The sequence below is a fragment of the Phodopus roborovskii genome, unplaced genomic scaffold (genome assembly GCF_943737965.1).
Source record: "Phodopus roborovskii unplaced genomic scaffold, PHOROB, whole genome shotgun sequence".
In the NCBI taxonomy this organism is placed as follows: Eukaryota; Metazoa; Chordata; class Mammalia; order Rodentia; family Cricetidae; genus Phodopus; species Phodopus roborovskii.
Window position 1 is genome coordinate 1,308,553 of NW_026125059.1, and position 18,919 is coordinate 1,327,471.

General features: G+C 45.0%; 1 protein-coding gene across 2 annotated transcripts in view; it reads left to right on the forward strand.

Moving 5' to 3' along the window:
* Window positions 1-1,275: 1,275 nt before the first annotated feature.
* Window positions 1,276-18,919, forward strand: part of Dido1 (death inducer-obliterator 1) — a 33,240-nt gene continuing 15,596 nt past the window's right edge. Inside the window, exons 1-9 of one of the 2 annotated variants that reach the window (XM_051184795.1) lie at window positions 1,278-1,403; window positions 2,393-2,504; window positions 3,380-4,214; window positions 5,032-5,353; window positions 7,523-7,735; window positions 8,642-8,861; window positions 16,756-17,215; window positions 17,333-17,492; window positions 18,700-18,816. In XM_051184795.1, coding sequence (XP_051040752.1) covers window positions 3,382-4,214; window positions 5,032-5,353; window positions 7,523-7,735; window positions 8,642-8,861; window positions 16,756-17,215; window positions 17,333-17,492; window positions 18,700-18,816 — 2,325 coding nt within the window. In that variant the 5' untranslated portion in view covers window positions 1,278-1,403; window positions 2,393-2,504; window positions 3,380-3,381. Of the gene's footprint in view, window positions 1,404-2,392; window positions 2,505-3,379; window positions 4,215-5,031; window positions 5,354-7,522; window positions 7,736-8,641; window positions 8,862-16,755; window positions 17,493-18,699; window positions 18,817-18,919 lie in introns of both variants that reach the window. The other variant, XM_051184788.1, reaches the window with a different exon arrangement.

Sequence of the window (18,919 nt, forward strand, 5' to 3'; positions counted from 1 at the left end):
TGGAATTATGGGCTCTGGGGACCAAACCACAAGCTCTCTGCAAAAGTAACAAATGCTCTTAATTGCTGAGCCATCCCTCCAATCCCTCTAAGTTGAATCTTTTAAATGCTTTTCATTCTAAGAGTATTGTTTTTTTTTTTTTTTTTTTTTTTTTTTTTGGTCTTTGTAAGGAAATTCCAGTTTACTCAGTTTCTGACTTCTTATTTTGTTGTCATTTAGTTTTTGAGGTGCTATATATTATGTCCAGCCAGTTGTTTCTGAACTCTTGAAGTTGGCTTTTTTGTGGCTAGCTTTCCATGTGGTAGAAACGCTAATGACACCTGTAACTACATGGATTGGACATGAGGTCTTAAAAAAAAAAAAAAAAAAAAAAAAAAAAGGTTGTTATCACTTTAAGGATACATGGAATGTTTGCTCTTTGTCTTGGGTTACTAGGGAGACTACAGTTAGCTGGAAGGCAGTTGGAGCAGGCAGAGAGAGGAGGTAAGAGATGGGTTCTGCTCAGAATTGCTGGCTCTGGCCATTATAGGTTAAAAAAAAGCAAAGATAGATTGTTTAGATTATGATTATATGAACGGAGGAAAGGAGAGAGCTGGATTGGGGGTGGGCAGGGTGGAAGACGTTACACTTTTTTGAGATAGAGTCTGAGAACAGTATCATTAATTAGGACCTTCCCAGGAAGATTGAGTAAAACCAAAATGATTACTACTTATTTACTTATTTTGGGTTGAGACAGTCTCCTTGTCCAGACTGACCTCAAATTCAGTCTTGTTTGTGTCTGCTTCAGCCCATATGTACCACCCTGCCTGGCTCTCAAATATACATACATAGATAACTGCATCACATTGATGTTCAGTAAATATACAATTATTTCTTGTAAATTTCTTATATTTTAAATTAACTTATGATAGTTTGTACTACTAAGATTTAAATAAACAATTTCATAATTTTGTTATTCAGACTCTACCTTCTGTGTTTTTCCTCTCAATGTTGGGTTTCTTTGTGCTGGGTCTGCTTCATGATAAGCTCCTAATTGAATTCAGAAGCAGCTGATGCCCTGAGCCACCTTCTCTCCTTGTTTTTGACTCTTGCCTGGATGGCACCTTCTTTCAGAGTATACCAGTATCTCTCCCTCCCTACTCAGGGTAGATTAAGTCGAATTTGCTTTTTCTTGGTAGTTGCTGTGTGGTGTAGTCACAGTTGCTAAGATCTGTAACATGCTTTTCCTTTCCTATAGGAGCTTGCTCAAGAAGCAGTCCACACTGTCTCCAGAATCTTCTCACTCATGAGCTGAGACTGACAGAGGTGTGGTGAGGCTCAGCTATCTGCTGCACCTGTTTCCCAGGGCTATTGTTCTATGTAAGGCTGCCAGCCAGAGATTTCCAAGCTTTGTTTGGGGACAGGTAAGTGGCATTATTTGTATAATGAAATGAGTATAATGTGGCATTTATGTGTCTGTTTAATTAGAAACCAGTTTTGTAGAGGAAAAGTGAAGATGCCTCTTGGGTTCTTTATGGGCTGGAGAACTTAGAAAGACAGCACAGGGTGGCCTCTAGACTGTACCCTGAGTGGAGATACAGTGCTACCTGAACTTAGGATGCAGCTGTCTTGCTTCAGCCTGTGTCTGGAGTGTGGTTCAGTGGTAAAGTAGTTGAACTTAGTTTAAAAATGTTTTGATGCAAAACTCCTTTTTGCCTAAACAGCAAGACCATACTTCTCTCCCCAAAATTTTCTAACTAGAATGAACAAGCCACTATAGTAGGTACAGTTTGATATTTATTCAGCTATATTTACTTTTTCTACTTTAATTTTATGTGTGTACGTGACTGTCACCATGTGTGTGCAGTGCCCACAGAGGCCAGAGGGGCTAAGAGTAGAGTAAGTTAATAGCTCTCTGTTGTGGGTGCTGGGACTCAAGCTCAGCTCTTGAAGAGCAGCCAGCGTATCTCCAGCCCTAGCTATGTATTTAAAAGGAATACACTAGGTGGTCATGGTGGTGATGTCTTTAATCTTCCGTGGGGAGGCAGAGGCAAGTGGATTTCTGAGTTCAGGGCCAGCCAGGTCTACATATAGTTCTAGGCCAGTCAGTTACATGATGAGACCCTATCTGAGCCACCTCTCCTCTTAAGTGACAGTAGTTCAATGCCATTGTTTCTGTCCTTGGTGTCCAGGCAGTCTGAGGTACCTGGCATTTCCATTTAGGGGAGGTCACCTAAGGTGACTGAAGAAGTGATTCTTCACTTGGCAGCTTCCTATGACCTCAAGGCCATGGGGGATAAAGACAGTGCTAGACAGCTGCTGTAGTTGAGTGGCAATAATTTACTAAACTACTAGGAAAGAAAATAATATTTAGGCTACTGATAATCTTAAATTTTCTGTTTTGCATTTTTAGGGTTTTCGTTTAATGCCAATCCTTTCCCTAAGATGGAGCATGCAGTGCAATCATTCATCACTAGCATTTAAATGCTATTAAAGCCTGGACAGCTAGGAAAAGAATTCTCAAGGTATATATCTTTTCCAGTTTTGTCATTGTAAACAAGAATGAAATTTCATCTGTTAGAGAGAGAGAGAAAGACCTGAGTGTGTGGTGGTACAGGCTGTAATCTCAGCTCTTGGGATGCTAAGGAATGAGGGTCACCCCAATTAAAGCTGACCTTTGCCACATAGTAATAGCAAGACCTTAGGAAGGGATCCAGACTTGGGGCTACTTGGGCAGTACTATTACATCGAAGCTGTTGTTTAGATCAGCAGGCACATTGGACTGAACTGTGCAGCTGTTCTTTCTTGGTGTTCACAAGAGAAACTCCATGCTCAGCTGGCTCCAGTGTTCAAGATACTGTCCCTCCCAGTCTAGGTCCTGGATGAGAATAAAAACAAACACACAAAAAACAGGGTCAAAGCCCTAGCCAGCCTTGGATAGGCCCAGAAGTGTCAGCCCCCATGTGGCCTGACCTTGCTGATGGTCCTGAGCAGCCTGATGCCATGCAGAGTACCTGGAGAAAGGTATGGCCTCCAGCACCACTCTAGTGTCTGTTGGCCTTACTGTTTGGGTTCCCATGCTGCTTGGACTGCCTTCACTTCTTAGTTTCCTACCCATTTTGTGTTTGTTCACTCTCTAATCAGGATTATTCTCTGCAGAACATTTGCTGCATAACTTAGAATATCTTTGTTACCTCACATTGTCTTGTATACACCCCATAGAGAACAATGATCAGAAGCATTTAGTGTGTGTGCAGTTGTGCTCCTGTAAGAAAATGCCCTATTGCCACTGTTGGTAAGGGGCACTCACTAGATGTCCCTGGTGTATGGCCAGCCAAGACTACGTGGTGTGGTGGCTTGGTACTTTGTCAGTCACAGTGTGATTGCCTTTTATCATTAGGTATGGATGATAAAGGGCACCTGAGCAATGAGGAAGCACCCAAGGCTATCAAACCCACCAGTAAAGAGTTCAGGAAAACCTGGGGGTTTCGAAGAACCACAATTGCCAAACGTGAGGGTGCAGGAGACACTGAGGTGGACCCAGGTGAGCAGCCACCACAACAGCATAATCTCTCGCTGCGGCGCAGTGGACGGCAGCCAAAGCGGACCGAGAGAGTAGAAGAGTTCCTTACCACAGTTCGCCGCCGAGGGAGAAAGAATGTGCCAGTCTCGCTGGAGGATTCCAGTGAACCCACGTCCTCCACGGTCACTGATGTGGAGACTGCCTCAGAGGGCAGCGTGGAGAGTAGCTCTGAGGTCAGAAGAAGCCCTGCACCTGGCTCCTCAGGGAAGGGACATCCTGCCTCTTCCGAAAAGGCAAAAGGAGGTGATGAGGAAGAAGACAGCTCTGACAGTGACAGTGATGGCCTTACTTTGAAGGAACTTCAGAACCGCCTTCGAAGAAAGCGAGAACAAGAACCCTCCGAGAGGCCCCTGAGAGGCATTCAGAATCGCCTTCGGAAGAAGCGCCGGGAGGAGGGCCCTGCTGAAACTGGGAATGTCCTAACTGGCAGCGTTGATGATGAGAGCTTACCGCTCTGTAAGCCAGAACCTGAGGCTAGTCAGGGACCAGTGTCCCAGTCAGAGAAAGATGACAGAGAAAATCAATCAGAGGGGAAAGCAACTCAGGGAAGTAAAGAGGAAGGCCCCAGGGATGCAGGCAAACCAAAGCCTGAGTGTGAGGTTTATGACCCCAATGCCCTGTACTGCATCTGCCGCCAGCCTCACAACAACAGGTAGGTGGAGGGAGGGGGGAGCTTGTGCCCATTTCAGAGAGCCAAGGGATGGAGGCAGCGAAAGGACTCCCATTGGCTTTGATGCCAAAGAGCTTAAAGCTGGGCTTGTCAAGCAGTTGATTTATTGAAAAAAGATGAATGAGTCCTGTTAAAAGAAAAGAAACAAAGGATTGTATACAGTGAATTACCTAGAGCTACTCTGCACTGTAGCAGCCAACAGTTTGTCCACTGTGGCACTCACATATGGTCACCTGTATACAGTCAAAGTGTCCAGCATGAGATGGAAAGCTCACTGTCACTGTCTCAAGCCATGTGGACACTGTAGATAGGTGAAAACCTTCGGGAGAGTGTTACTCAGGACACGACTGCATCCATTGTGGTCCTTTGTTTACTTGAGTTGGCTGCCAGGTGGTGATGGGGCATCCTTGTGGGGTTATTAGGGAATGAATCTTCTGCTGTTACATGGAGATACTCTGAAGCCTCTAGCTCACTCTTAAAGTGGTCCAGCCAAAAGATGAAGGGCTGAGGATGCAACTAAGGAGTTAGAGTGCTTGCTTAGCATGCTTAGCATGCATGAAGCCCTGGGTTTGCCCTAGTGCCTCATATGTGGTGGCATATACTTGTGATCTCAGCTTTCAGTAGAGGCAGAGAGATCAGAAATTCACGAATTTGGAATTCTGGTAACAGAAAGGAGGACACATGGATGTTTTTAGTTCTTACCTCACTTTTTAGTTTATTTGCATGTTTTCATAATAGAATGTTAAGTTTGGCTTGGTGATAATAGTGTTGCACAGTAACCACGTAATTCCCATTTCAGGTTTATGATCTGCTGTGATCGATGTGAGGAGTGGTTCCATGGTGACTGTGTGGGCATCTCTGAGGCCCGAGGGCGGCTCCTGGAGAGGAATGGGGAAGACTACATCTGCCCAAATTGCACCATTTTGCAAGTGCAGGATGAGACAAGTGCCAGTGCCACTGGCGAGCAGGACACCGGGTGCAGACCCGTAGGTGCTGATGGCACAGACTGCACAAGCATAGGGGTAGTAGAGCAGAAGTCTGGTGAAGACCAGGGCATAAAGGGTAGGATTGAGAAGGCGGCAAACCCCAGCGGCAAGAAAAAACTCAAGATATTCCAGCCTGTAAGTATGTTTACCATGGCAAGCACAAACGTCAGGCTTACTGTTGGTGAAAACACCCAAGACTAGGAAGGTGTCTTTTCTTTGGAATAGCTAAGCTTGTTGTGGGGGCAGATGCTGTATCAGGTTTGGGTCTGAGCCTTACAAAGCAATCCTGATGTTGCTTCCCTCTTGTATCAGCGTGATGGCATTTTTGCACATGTTGTCTGTCACTCAGGCTCACCTCCAGTTTGTGATCTTTCTGCCTTAGCTTCCGTAGTACTTAGTACTAGGAGTATAGTTATTTACCAACACCGTACTCTAATGGTCCCTTAAAGAAAAAAAAAATACCCATTTCTGCAGACTGCAGTTGACTAAGGTTGGGGGAAAAAATTAGCCTAATAACTTGTTCTTTGTGTTACATGTTTTGAGTGCTGACAGAATTATTGAGAGAGTAGTGACTTGTATTCTCTCAGCGTCTTGATCTGAGTTGTTACTGGCCCGTTACTGATTGGGTCGTGTCTCTGTCCGCCCAGTGTTTTTCACTCTCCCTACTTGATTTCATGTTATCGCAGGGGCCATGGCGCTCATATTTCCCATGAACTAAGACTCGCAGTTTTTGCTGCTATCTCCATTGTCAGTGTCGCGTTGCATTTCTCTTGAGGGTGCCACTGTGTGCGCTCTCCTTGGCCCCTGCCTCCCCATTGGATGTGTTGTCTGGAGTGTCATTGCCTTAGCAGTCATGTGTGCTGCGGTGAGGGGGTGGCGTTTTTATTGCCAGTGTGTTTGTTAGATGTGGCCTGACTTTTATTCTGAATAAACGTAGATTTGGTAGAAGAAAAGCAACTATGTTAATATTTAACCTGAACACTGATGTTTTGCTGAAAACAGTGTAAGGGGCATGTTAATGTGTGTTAGCTTTTCCATCATCATAGCATTAGAAATTGTAAGCAGAAACATCCATATGTGCTATTGCCATTGTGTGGTTTCTGCTGCTATGTTACAGACATAGCTTAAAAAGTCTCCATGGGTCAGATCCTGGTACAGAGCCTGAACCCCCAAGGGGCACAGTTTTCCCAAGGCTCGGCTTGGCCTGATCACATTTACCTAAGGGCTGGGTGTGAGTCCAGTCTAGAGGCAGAATGAGTTCAGGGTTTACCTGGTCTACTGGTCTATATAATGAGTTCTAGGCCAGCCAAGACTACATTAGAAGACTTTTTCTTTTTCCAGGGGGCCTGGAGAGGTAGCTCAGTATTAAGAACACTAGTTGCTCTTCCAGAGTTCAATTCACAGCACCCACATGGTGGCTCACTACTGAGAACTCGAGTGTCAGGGAAGGGGATGCCCTCTTGTGACTTCTGTGGCACTGCATGTAGGTAGAGAAACATACATGTAGGCCAAAAGAAAAAAACATGCATACACATAAAGGAGTTTTCACCTGGGCCTCCAAGGTGGCTCTTTGGGTGAAGGCGCCTGCCATCAAACTAACTTTGACCATCAGACCACACATGATGTTTTTATTTTTTTTTTATAATGTTTTTAATGTGTATGTCTGGGGGAGGGGTGTAATTACACAGTGCAGGTGCCCTCAGAGGTCAGAAGTCTAAAGTTAGAGGTGATGGTGAGCTGCCTGATGAGGCCTTTTCTGAAGCACTCTGAGCTGTATCCCAGCCCTGCTCTGATATCACTTGGGACCTGCACATGCTTTCTGTAGAGGGTATGTTGATCTGAAGCTCCCATCAAGGGGAAATGGGTTTGTGTAGTTCATATAAACAAAAGGCAGGGTTTTACTATGTAGCCGAGGCTGGCCTAGAACTTGAGAATCTGCTGCCTTCTTATCCCAAGAGCTAGAATTGTATTAAAGATTATGCCATCATGCACAGCTAACGAATAAACAAATAATTTTTATTCATATCAAAAATATTGTTAGAGCTAGTCATAGAGCTTTGCTCTAGCACTAGGGAGGCGTAAACAAGTAGGTCTGCATAGCAAGTTTCAGGCCAGCCAGAATTAATGAGACACCCTGTCAAAAACCACCCAAACCAAAATAATAATAATAATAATAATAACAATGCTTTTGTCTCAGTCACAGTGCCGTCAGTGACCAGTGCCGTCAGCAGTGCCATCACAGCACTCACTACTAGTGTCAGCACGTGCATCGTCTGAAGTTTAACCTTTAACCTCTTTCTGCAGGTTGTAGAGGCTCCTGGTGCTGCTAAGTGCATTGGACCTGGGTGTTCCAATGTAGCACAGCCTGACTCGGTGTATTGCAGCAATGACTGTATTCTCAAACATGCTGCAGCTACCATGAGAATTTTAAGTTCAGGTAAAGAACAAAAACCAAAACCCAAGGAAAAGGTCAAGATGAAGCCAGAAAAATTCAATCTTCCAAAATGCAGTGTTCAGGTAAGCTGACCAAAGCCACCTTCAGGACAATTGAAACAGGAAGTGTTTGAAAGTGCTTGGCATAGATTTGTTTCTGTTTGCATGAAACAACAGTTGTCAACAAAATCTAAATGACATTTTTCTTATCTTTCCCCCATTTGCTGAAGGATTAGTTAACGTGAATATAGTAAAACAAGCAAACGTGGGTTTTGTTTTGTTTATTTTAGTTTTTGTTTTTCAAGCCAGGGTCTGACTATGTAGTCCTGGCTGTCCTAGAACAAGTTCTGTAGACCAAGCTGGCCTCAAACCCAAAGATACTTGGCCTGCCTCTGCCTCCCAAGTGCTAACGATTAAAGGCATGTGCCACCACCACCACCTGACCAGGCTAGTCTTAGGATTTCTACATATCCCTTGAAGAGTGTTTCCTTTGTTTTAAAGGTGGCCTGGATGGTTTTCTTCCCTTGGCCTCCCACCCAGTTTGGGTTACAGTTGGATCTTCAGACTCCAGAGAAGTGGTTGCTCTATTCAGTGTGAGGGTCATAGTGCAGATCATTGGGGTGTGGCAGAGTTTCCACAGGGAATGCAATACCATTTGTCCTCTCCAGGTCCCCCCTCATGCAGTCCTGCAGGCCCTTTCCATTTTGTTTTTAGTTTTTTGCTTCTTTTTTTCTTGGCTGGTTCACGCCTCAGCTAGATTATTATAGACAGATGTAGGTCAGGAATCCTTACATTATGCAGATGTTACATGGGAATGAATATCAAGGGTTATTAGTTGTGTAGACATAGCCATATGGAATCACAAGATTTTGCTCAGCTTGGGTGAAGGGTCTTAAGATACCAAAATAAAAGGCAGTATCATGTCTCTAATTGGTCATTGAAGTAAAGGTATCCCTTCAGATCTTAATTTGGATTTCACTGATTATCCAGGTGGGGATTAAAATCTCTTCTGTACACAAGAGACTAGCTTCAGAGAAAAAAGAAAACCCAGTGAAGAAAGTGATGGTGGCGCCTAGGAGTGAAACTTCCGGGAAGGAGATTACCTGTGAAAGCACCACACCATCCTGGGCAAGCGACCACAACTACAATGCCGTGAAGCCTGAGAAGCCTGAGAAGCCCACTGCACTCTCACCCACCCTATTGAGTAAATGTACGTATCACCCAAAGGCTGGCTTCCCAGGCCCCACCCATCATGTGGATGGCTGCCTGGGGCTATCTGGGAGTGGAGTCCTGGGTGCTCTGATACCGCTGGTAGCCTGCAGCTCACCACCAGCCAGAAACAAATACCAACATGCCTCTGGACCCCAGGTGTTCCTGCCTAGCCTGTGGAGCTTCTCTGGGTGTTTCCTAAAGAGCTGTGGTGGCTTCCATTCTGAGAGTCTCACAGTGGGGTCAATTTCTATTTCAGTTTCAGGCTTTGGTAAGTATTTGCACTGCTCTCAAGATGGGACTACACCAGTGCACTGTTAAGACTCCAGACTCAGTACCGTGCAGACACCAGTTTCTCACAGGACAGCCTGCATAAACCATGAGGAAGTTTTCCACATTACCTTTTGTTTGTTTGGTTGGTTTTTTTTAAGACAGGGTTTCTCTGTCTAGCTTTGGAGCCTCTCCAGTCATACGCTCTGTAGACCAGGCTGGCCTCAAACTCACAGAGATCCTTCTGCCTTTGCCTCCCGAGTGCGCCACCACTGCCCGGCTACATTACCTAGTTTCTGCACATGAGGTCACCGCTGCTCTTCTATAGTAAATTGATTTTTCTAGAGGTAGGATGTATTTGAAAGGACAGGTAGATAAATTGCTTGTGTCCATTTCACATACTACACACCTACATAATGAACAGGCTCACATTTTGAAGGTCATTTGTTGCTGCTGAGACCCTGTGGTGAGTAATCATGGAGACCTTTACCCTAGGGCAGTATCCTTATCAAAGTGAGAATTGTGGGTAGAGGCTTCCAGATTCCTTTTAGATGTTTAGATTTTTAGTCTGCTCCACATTTCAAATAATTGAAGTGGCAACAGTTTGAGTAAATTTTTAAAACCCCAGATTAGATCAAAAAAATTGAAGCCATTCTTGCTTAATAGCCCTATGCTCTACAGGGTACACTTTTTGTACAATGGTTTCAAGTGAATTTTTGGTTATGTTCTGGATAGTGTTTTGTTCCATCCCTGCCCGCCCTCAGCTAGCCCAGATAGAGTTCTTACAGCCCAGGCTAGCCTTAAACTTGCTGTGAAGCCGAGGATGACCTTAAACTTGTGAAGGGTGTTAGAATTTACAGGCACGCACCTGATTAATGTTCTCAGATGTGAACTCGGGGACATATTAGTCAAGCTAGATAATCTACCAACCAAGCTGCATTCCTGATCTTCCTATGTTCACTTCCTGAATGCTGGGGTTACAGTCATGTGGTGCTGGGTATCAAACCCAGGACTTCATGCACAACTAGGTAAGCACTACAGACCAACCTGTACTCCACCCCATTAGTGCATACTGTGCCCTTTGAAACATATGGCAGGGTTAAAGAGCCCTGAATTCTACAATAGGCTTGCAGCAAGTTAACTAAGGGAGGGATTTCTTAGAGGAACCTTCACAAAAGGAGAATGCAGTTGGAGGCCTAGAGTTCTAACATAAGTTGATGTGAGGATTGTGAGTTTTAGGCTAGTTGGGATTGCAGAGAGAACCTGTCTTTGAGACAAAGGGAGTAAATTAGCCTACCCTGCTGCGTTATGACAGGCCCTGGTGCACTTCAGGCAGTTGATTAGTGAGTTTGTTTGCAGAGGACATGTGTCTCAGATGTTCTTAACGTTACAGTAGCTCTACAACAGCAGCACTGTGTACTCCTGAGTAGACTTAGAGCCAGGTACCACCTCTTAAATAGGGAAGGACCAACCAAGTACAGGCTCAAGTGCTTCACATGTCTGTAGACCTAACAGTAAGGGCTATAAACCTGGGGTAGAGTCATAGCCCTGGAGCTGAAGACAACTCAGTTCATCTTTGTGTGCTTGACTCAGGGTCTTACTGTAGAAAGAGTTAACCCTCTAATTTCATTCTCAGACCCTGGTAAGTATATTGCCTATGTGGTATCATAGATGGCCCTGCCCTGTGCCTGAAGAAGAGGGTATTGGTGAGGGAGAAGAATAGTGATCCTAAATGTGAGGGCTGTCTTCTCCCTCCCACAAGGTTGGGAGAGGTGGAAGGCTCCTCAGCTGTCAACAGGTGGCCAGTTCGTTTTGTTTTTATTTTTTTTGTTTTGAGACAGGGTCTCTGTGTAGCCTTGGCTGTCCTGGAACTCAGATCCACCTGCCTTCTGAGTGCTAGCACTAAAGTGGTTGTCCAGCACTGCCCGGCTGGTGACTGGTTTCTGTGCCTAGAGGTTCTTTTTCTTTGACCTCTCCCACCTTGCCTTACAAATTGGCTCTTTGGTGGGGCTGATGGGCTCCAGGAGCAAGAAAGTGGGACACATTAACAACTGGTTAATCTTCCCAACATACCAGCATCTCAGAATTGACCGGCATTCAAAATACAGCATCAGGGACATGTTTCTGAACAGTGCTTGTTTTTTCCCTTTATCCCATAAATGTCATCTTCCACCCATTGAGAAGAGAGCGGTATCATCAGTGAGAAACACTCCCCTCTCTGCCTCTTCCTGTCCAAACAGGGCCAGTCCTCTCCGACCCCTTCTTCCTCTGCACAGTGGGAAGGACCACACAGCCTATGCAACTGTGTCCCAAGGATTCTGGCCTTGTCTCCCATTACCTGTGTGCAGAACATGCGTGAGGGTGGGTGGGGAGGGCATGGAGGGGGCTTCAAAGTGAACCCGGTGCTGGGAGCACTTGCACAACGTGAATGGATGTTCACCACACACACTGCACACTGAGAAGACTGCAGGGCAGAGCCGAGGAGCCCTGCCGCTCCCCCCTGGTGGACACAGGCAGGCACCAAGGAGCCCTGCCGCTGCCCCCTGGTGGACACAGGCAGGGTGCTGCCCACACAGGAAGCCACACCTCCACATGCAGGTGATCCATTTCACACACAGTTGTTTTTCTGTTCCTTTTTTTCCCCCTAGAATATCTGTACAGTTTTCTTAATTTATAGAAACAATTGTCATTTTTAAAATCCCCAAAATCTTGATATTGCTGTTAACCTTTTTTGTATCCTTCTGTTTTTATTTCCACTGACATCCCCATTGTCAGGAGGGAAGTGGGCTGAACATTTGCCTAGAATATTCCTGGTTTATTAGTTTTGAAACAGAATTAGGCATGTGTACTTATATACACAGTAACTAGTATTTTGGATTCATTAAATGGCTCATCAAGTGACTTAAAACACTAGGGTTTGAATAGATCTCGACATGACAACGGTGCATTGGGTGTGGGGATTTAATGGAAAACCCATCTGCCTATAAACCCTGCCTATAAACCCCACCCATGAGGATTGACTGCATCCTACCCATGTGGAGACAGTTTCCTTGTTGATGCATGAATGCATCCTGCACAGGCACCAGGTGGGGTAGCAGATGGGACGGGGAGAAGATGCGTTTTTTATCAGGTTATCTCAAGGTGTGGGCTCCAGAAGCACATTCCATGGGATCATGAAGGAATCGATCATCTGTATGTGGAGGGGACCAGAAACCTAAAGCTAAAGATGGGCCTGTGTTTTATCAGCTGTATGAGCCGTTTATTTGTCTCCTCCAGAGTAGTTAGTGGCAATAAAATGGGGACGGGAAAACAGCTTTGCACATCTAAACCAAGCCTTCCAAAACAAAACATGCTAAGGGGTTGTCAGTTAAATTCTTTTGGTATTTTAAGTCATTTTTGCTTTAATAACTCTTTAAAAGGCCTACTGTTGGAAGTTGTATCATAGCACTAACTTGAACCTGGCAAGTGAACCCCTAAGAAAACTAGTCTGTCCTACAGTGTGTCTCTGTGTCCTTCACCTCTCTGAAGTACCTTCCTGTAAACTTATGGAGGTGTGAATCCAAGGGTTATTAACACTCCAAGAAAATCCTTTTGATTGCATTGCTGATGTCAAGAGTACAATGGTCACCTCTGAAGATACCTACCACGGTTCCTCAGTGTATTTTCATAAAATGGTAAGATGCACATAGTTGACATGCTTAGTGTCCAGAAGTTAGAGAGTAACATAGAAGACCAGGTTCTTGGCTGCTTTAATGAGGGTTTGGGTAACATTGATGTGCCACAACCCTGGAAGAGCCCGGCAAGAACCTAAGGTAACTGGTTGATTGTCTTCACCTGGTTCTCCTCTGTGCCTCCAGCTGTAGACCCTTTAGGTCTGCAGAGCCCAAGGAAGGCATATGGGTCTTTTTAACATGTCCCCATCTTGTTAGTTTGAGTAAACAATTTAGGTACAAGGAAGTAATGGTTAAAGTGGACTTTACTGACTGAAGTCATCTGTGCCTGCGCTTGGGGAAATCTGAGGAACAGCAGCTCAGCTCCCAGTAGCTGGGCAGACTGAACATAACACCGACATGGCCTTCACCAACTGCATTCCAGTGACTAACGTATGATGTATGAAATTAACATTTACCCACCCAACATTATTTTAGAATCTCAAGACACTATGTGAACTAGTTAATATATATATAATTTTCAAGTCTTTTAGAGTTCACTGCATTAAGATTGAAGTCAAATACTGGACATCAGTAAGAAATAAAAGATTTGGTTTTAATCCCCCAGAACAAAGCAGTAGGATGTGGACTGGGGTCATTGTAGTCACAGTGGGCATTTGAGGAGCATCTCTGATAACAGCATGTGCTGCTTTTGTCCAGGTCACGGTTTTCTTACATGAAAGTAAATCGGTATCTGCTTTTTAATTGACCATTTTTGAGATGGCCTCAATATGATGATAGCCCTGGACACCTCCCTTCTAGTCCTGGCTCAACCTCCTGAATCATAAGATTACAGGCATGTGTATGAGGCCTCGATAAAGGGCTGATTATTTGAAGATACTTAACATGTTTAGGAAGCAACAGCAAAGACATTTCCACTTGCTATTGCCACCTCACTGAGAAGAAGTGCAGTGAAACAAATGGGAAACCCTGCGTTATTGTCCCACAGATGAGGAACAGAAGTCAACTTGGTACTGGTTCCTTTTAGGGTGCTGGAAGTGAAATGACCTGCATGGGGAGGGCGAGGGCAGTCACGGGGCAGGGTTTCTGGGGGTGGTTGGCTCTGTAGATTTGGCCCCCTGCCCTGTGTGTGCACCCTGTTCTCCATTAGGCTTCAACTTCAGCATATTTGCAGGGGTCTGCGCTGGGAGCACATGAGCAGGGTTTGTCTCCCATTTCTTCCCTCCACTGTGGGCCACTACTGCCATCTGGTGGCCAGCAGTGCTGTATCCTTACTAGTGAACCCATGGTGTGACTAATTTAGCAAAACAAATCTACTTCTGTATTCCACCAACCTTGAAGCAGCTTGGTTTCTATTACAAAGAACTGGTCTTGGCAGCAGTTTGCCTAGGGTAGTGGTCAACACCTTTGGAAAACATCTTCCTCCTCCTACTCAATGTTGGTCAATACCTTCTTGCCCCCACAAGAGGGCAGAGGAGGGTACTTGAACAGTGGCTCCATTAGTGGGATGGACATGTGGTGGGGAACTTAGCATTGCCCTTTGCCTAGGGGCACCAGGTGCTCCTATTTGTTGCCCAGCAGAGAAAGCAATAATGGCAGTGCGTAACTATTGCCATGTTTTACCCCCTCCAAAGTAGTGTGTCAAACTGCTGGTAGGCAAATAACTAGTGACATTCATCATTTATGAGGTATATTTGCCAATTTATAATTACATAACAACCTTTTACACACTGCTGGGGGTGTCGCTAAACGCTCCTGACGATTTCCTTAAATGGGCAAAAGCTGCTGGAGCTGTAAGACTGCAGAGTGATAGATAGCTACATTAGTGATGAATGGCTTTCAAGTATGATTGCTTAGGTCATCAGGTATATCCTGGGAATGTTGCGAATAACCAGAATGCAGCCAGACCAAGAGAGGTTGGGTCTATTATGGAATCTGTGGCTCTGAAATGCACTTTTATAACCAGAAGCAAGGAAAACATCACAAATGTTTCAGGCTATACTGTTGCTTTCTTGAGGTTCTAGCTATGCCTTAGTTTTATAGAGGGGAAGATGGCTGGTTTGGGGTCTCACTCTTGTAGTTGTTCTAGAAGCCTGCAAACTAGTACACATTTATTATGCCCCTGCCCAGTGCCCAATGTCCTTACTGTTCTCTGAAAGCTCATTCCTTCCTTGGCCCTTTCTCAAAGGAGTCTGTGCTTACCCTTTTTTCTTCCACATAATCCAGCAGCCAGACATGCAGATGAATTGCTGAATACCCATGGAGTGCAGAGTCCTTGGACATTGACCTTGCCCTGTGGAAGCTTGGCTGTACTCCTTGGCTCAGAATGTGCTCTCCTAATAAACACTTGTCTTTCACACTGTATTGTAAAAACAGGTCCTTGACAGCTTTAAAGTGTATCTCATTGGTCAGTGTGTGCCGATCTGTCTCTGGATAGTTTCTGTCCTCATCTAGAAACTGTCAGGTGCAGTTTTGGATAGATATGACTCTGGAGAGCCCCTAATGTGCTTCTGAGCACAGAGACCACTTGCAGCAAAGGGTCATTGGGGTGAAGTAGGAAGAGTTTAGATGGGATGCAGGGTTTGCATCTTAAGGTTTTTCAGTGCCATTCTGTAATTGGCAGTGGTATAGGCTGCCAATGACAGCTTGGTAGCCAGGTCTGGCAGGGCTTGTTGGGGCTCATAGACAGCTGGAGTAGTTTGTTGAAGTGAGGTTTCCTTGTATATGGGGTCTCTGGGCTTCCTGGTATATTGGAAATGGTTACTGGGAGCAGAAGGTGGGAAGTAAATATCAGTTCTTGAAATCATGCTTCAGGGATGGCTGGAACTACCTGTGTAGTGCAGGTATTGCCAGCATCCAGAGTAGATTGCCTATCTAGCTCATCTCATAGGTGTTTCCTTTGCCTGGCAAGATAGCCTTCCCAAGCCACATTTTCACAGGCATTTCCTTAGCTTGTTTTACCACTTGGGCTGCTGGGCAATGTGTTGGACAAGGATACAGTTCCATGACCCCGGTCTGTGGTGCTGACCCACTGAGGACTTGGGAACGGTGGGGTGGGGTAGGGGGGGTGGGGGCTGAACTTGGGCTTGGCAGCTAGTGCATTTACTTGCTGAGACATTTTGTGAGCCCTGGTACAGGGTTTTTTACTAAACCAATTACCTGCTGACATGGTTCAAGACATTTGAAACACCAGATTGTCGGTTTACCATGAGGACTGAGTTGAGGGTGTTAGGGGTGGGAACTTACATAAATGGGCATCACTATTGGCATCTGATGCCCATTGCTTCCCTAGTCTTCCCTCAAGAGAAGCTGTTTGCTGATTTCCTCTCACATAAACTCGGTGTGCAGGTGAAATGCTAAATACCCTGGGAACTGAGTGCTTCGGAACAGAGCCACTGGAGTCCTCTATTTTAGCGTCTTGACTTGTGATTTGAAAATAGGTTGGCTGACCTTCCCCATATTGCTCACCAGTTTATATTTTTATCAACTGTGTCTCCAGTGGACTTTTGCAGAGCGATAATGAAGTAACGTGTTCCCTGTGCTAACAGGAAGGTGTGGACCTTTAGGGTTGGCTGTTCATGGAGGAGTTTGATTTTTCCCCTTGAAAAGATTTTTTAAATTCAAGTTCATACAAAACACCTTGACCTGTTAATAAAAATTTTAAATCTGCCCTATTTTGATGGGAAGATTGTCCTTTAGTTGTACAGTTTAGTGATTAATTGGAGCCTTTAATAATTGGCTTGTTTGAAGTAAAAGTTTTAATGTAATGATACACTAAAGCCTTTTTCTGAAATGAATAATTACCAACATAGAATACAGTGGAAAACCTTTTCTGTAAATGTACCTTGACAAATGCCTAGGTTGACCGGCTGTTTCCCAGGGTCTACTTGGTGTAGTGCCCACTTGGAGTTTGTACCGTTGCCTTTGTCTCACTGTTTGTATTCTACTCTGTAGCCATGAAGGATGACAGGAGAACAGAGGACAGAACAGTGGCAGCAGCTGCAGTCCCAAAGAAGACGGTTCCTCCGGCCGCCTTGATGGGCAGGCAGACTTCAACCAGAAATCTTGTTCCAAAGAAGCTTCCTCCTTACGCTAGTGTGGCAGGAGCCAAACCAGCCATTAAGAAGCTACCATCAGGCTTCAAGGGTGCCGTCCCCAAGAGGCCATGGCCCTCAGCTACCCCTTCAGGCACTTCTGCCAGACAGGCAGGGCCAACACCTATGGCAGCTGCTTCCAGAAAGTTGCCTGGCTCTGCTGCTGTAGTAGGAGTTATCAGGAAGCCGATGTCTGCCAATGTTTCTGCAGCCTCTCCTGCCCCAGGACGCCTTGGGCCTGTGAGCCCAGCCCCATCACAGCCCAATTCACAAATTCGGCAAAACATAAGACGCTCCTTGAAAGAGATTTTGTGGAAAAGGTGGGCGATTGTACATGTCATACCTTTTGCAGATACAGCATTGATGATAGTGTTGTGGATTTCCCCACTAGGCAAGTGCCCCCTGGTTTATGTAATCCCTCTTTTCATTCTATTCAGAGTCAATGACAGCGATGACTTAATTATGACAGAAAATGAAGTAGGAAAAATTGCCCTCCACATTGAGAAGGAGATGTTTAACTTGTTCCAGGTTACTGATAATCGTTATAAGAGCAAATATCGCAGCATCATGTTCAACCTTAAGGATCCTAAGAATCAGGTCTGTGTGCCCCCAACTAGATGTTGGGACTTCTTGACCCAGAATAGAGCCTTACCTTCATTTCTGTTAGCTTCACAGTGACATTTGGAGCACCCTTTCTGTCTTTGTCTTTATCTTCTCTACCATAACTGGAGTTAAACATTTTATACCCTCTCCTTCCATTTTACTAGGAAGCTTATAAATTTTGCTGCAAAAGTCACATGCCCACTGCCCTAAGATTAAAATTTTTCATTCCAATTTTCAGGGATGTCTGGTGGACTTTTTGTTTTAGATTTTTTGGAGGGTTGGGGGCAAGGTCTCACCGTAGCTTTGGCTGGCCTAGGTCTTGCTTTGTAGACCAGGCTGGCCTCAAAACTCTTAAGAGATCTGACACACCTGCTTCTTTGGCAAGTGCTGGGATTAGAGGTGTGTGCCAGTATGCCTGGGTTCAAGCAACTTTTTTCTGCTTTGCCTTTCTTCCTCAGCCCAGTCATGTGGGCCACACCCCTTGTGGCTCTCAACCTTGCCTAGCATGGTGCCTCCTTCTGCTGCTGGGGCTGTTTATAGCATTTTCTAGATAGTAAACACACACAACCTCTGTGTTTTAGAACCAGAATCAAGTGCCCTGGCTACATTGCCATGATCTCTGGTCCCATGGTAGAAGTGATTATATTCCTGCCTTTAACTTTCTTTTTTGCGGGGGAAACAGGGTCTCACTATGTAGTCTGGCCTCAAACTTAGATTCCCGTGCTGGGGTTAAGGGTGTGTATAGGACTGGAGAGGTGGCTCAGCTGCCTAACTATAGGCTCACAAACAAAAATATAGAAGGTACCTACAGTTTGGCCTTCTAACTACTGTTTTTGAGGCAGCCTTTTGCTTCTGCTTCCCAGGTGTGCACCACCTCACCCAGCTTCCAGCTGTCTAACCTATATTTCAGGTTGTACACATGATTTGTGGTCTGAGAAGGCATGGAATCTGCACATGGCCTTAAAGTCAGCTCTCAGCTGCTGTTGCCTACTCAAGAGAGGCTGCTCCATGTGGGTGGAGGTTGCACCTCTGTAGGTTGTGTGGTTAAGTTCTTGGAGTATTCAGGGTCCATCTGAATTCCATTGTGCTGCTTTTTTTTTTTTTTTTTTTTTTTTTTTTTTTTTGAGTAAAAGATACACTAAAGGTGTATGGATGAGGAAATAAACGTGCTGGGTTTTTTTGTTTTTTTTTTTTTAAATAGGGGCTCTTTCATCGAGTTCTTCGAGAAGAAATCTCCTTGGCAAAACTTGTCAGAATGAAGCCTGAAGAACTAGTATCTAAAGAACTTTCCATGTGGACAGAGAAGCCTACAAAATCTGTGAGTGCTGAGGAGGATGGTTACCTGAGGCCTTAGGAGTTTCATTTTTTCAGAATCAATAAGCTCTGTGTAGATAGATGAATATTCCTTCTACCTAGAACCC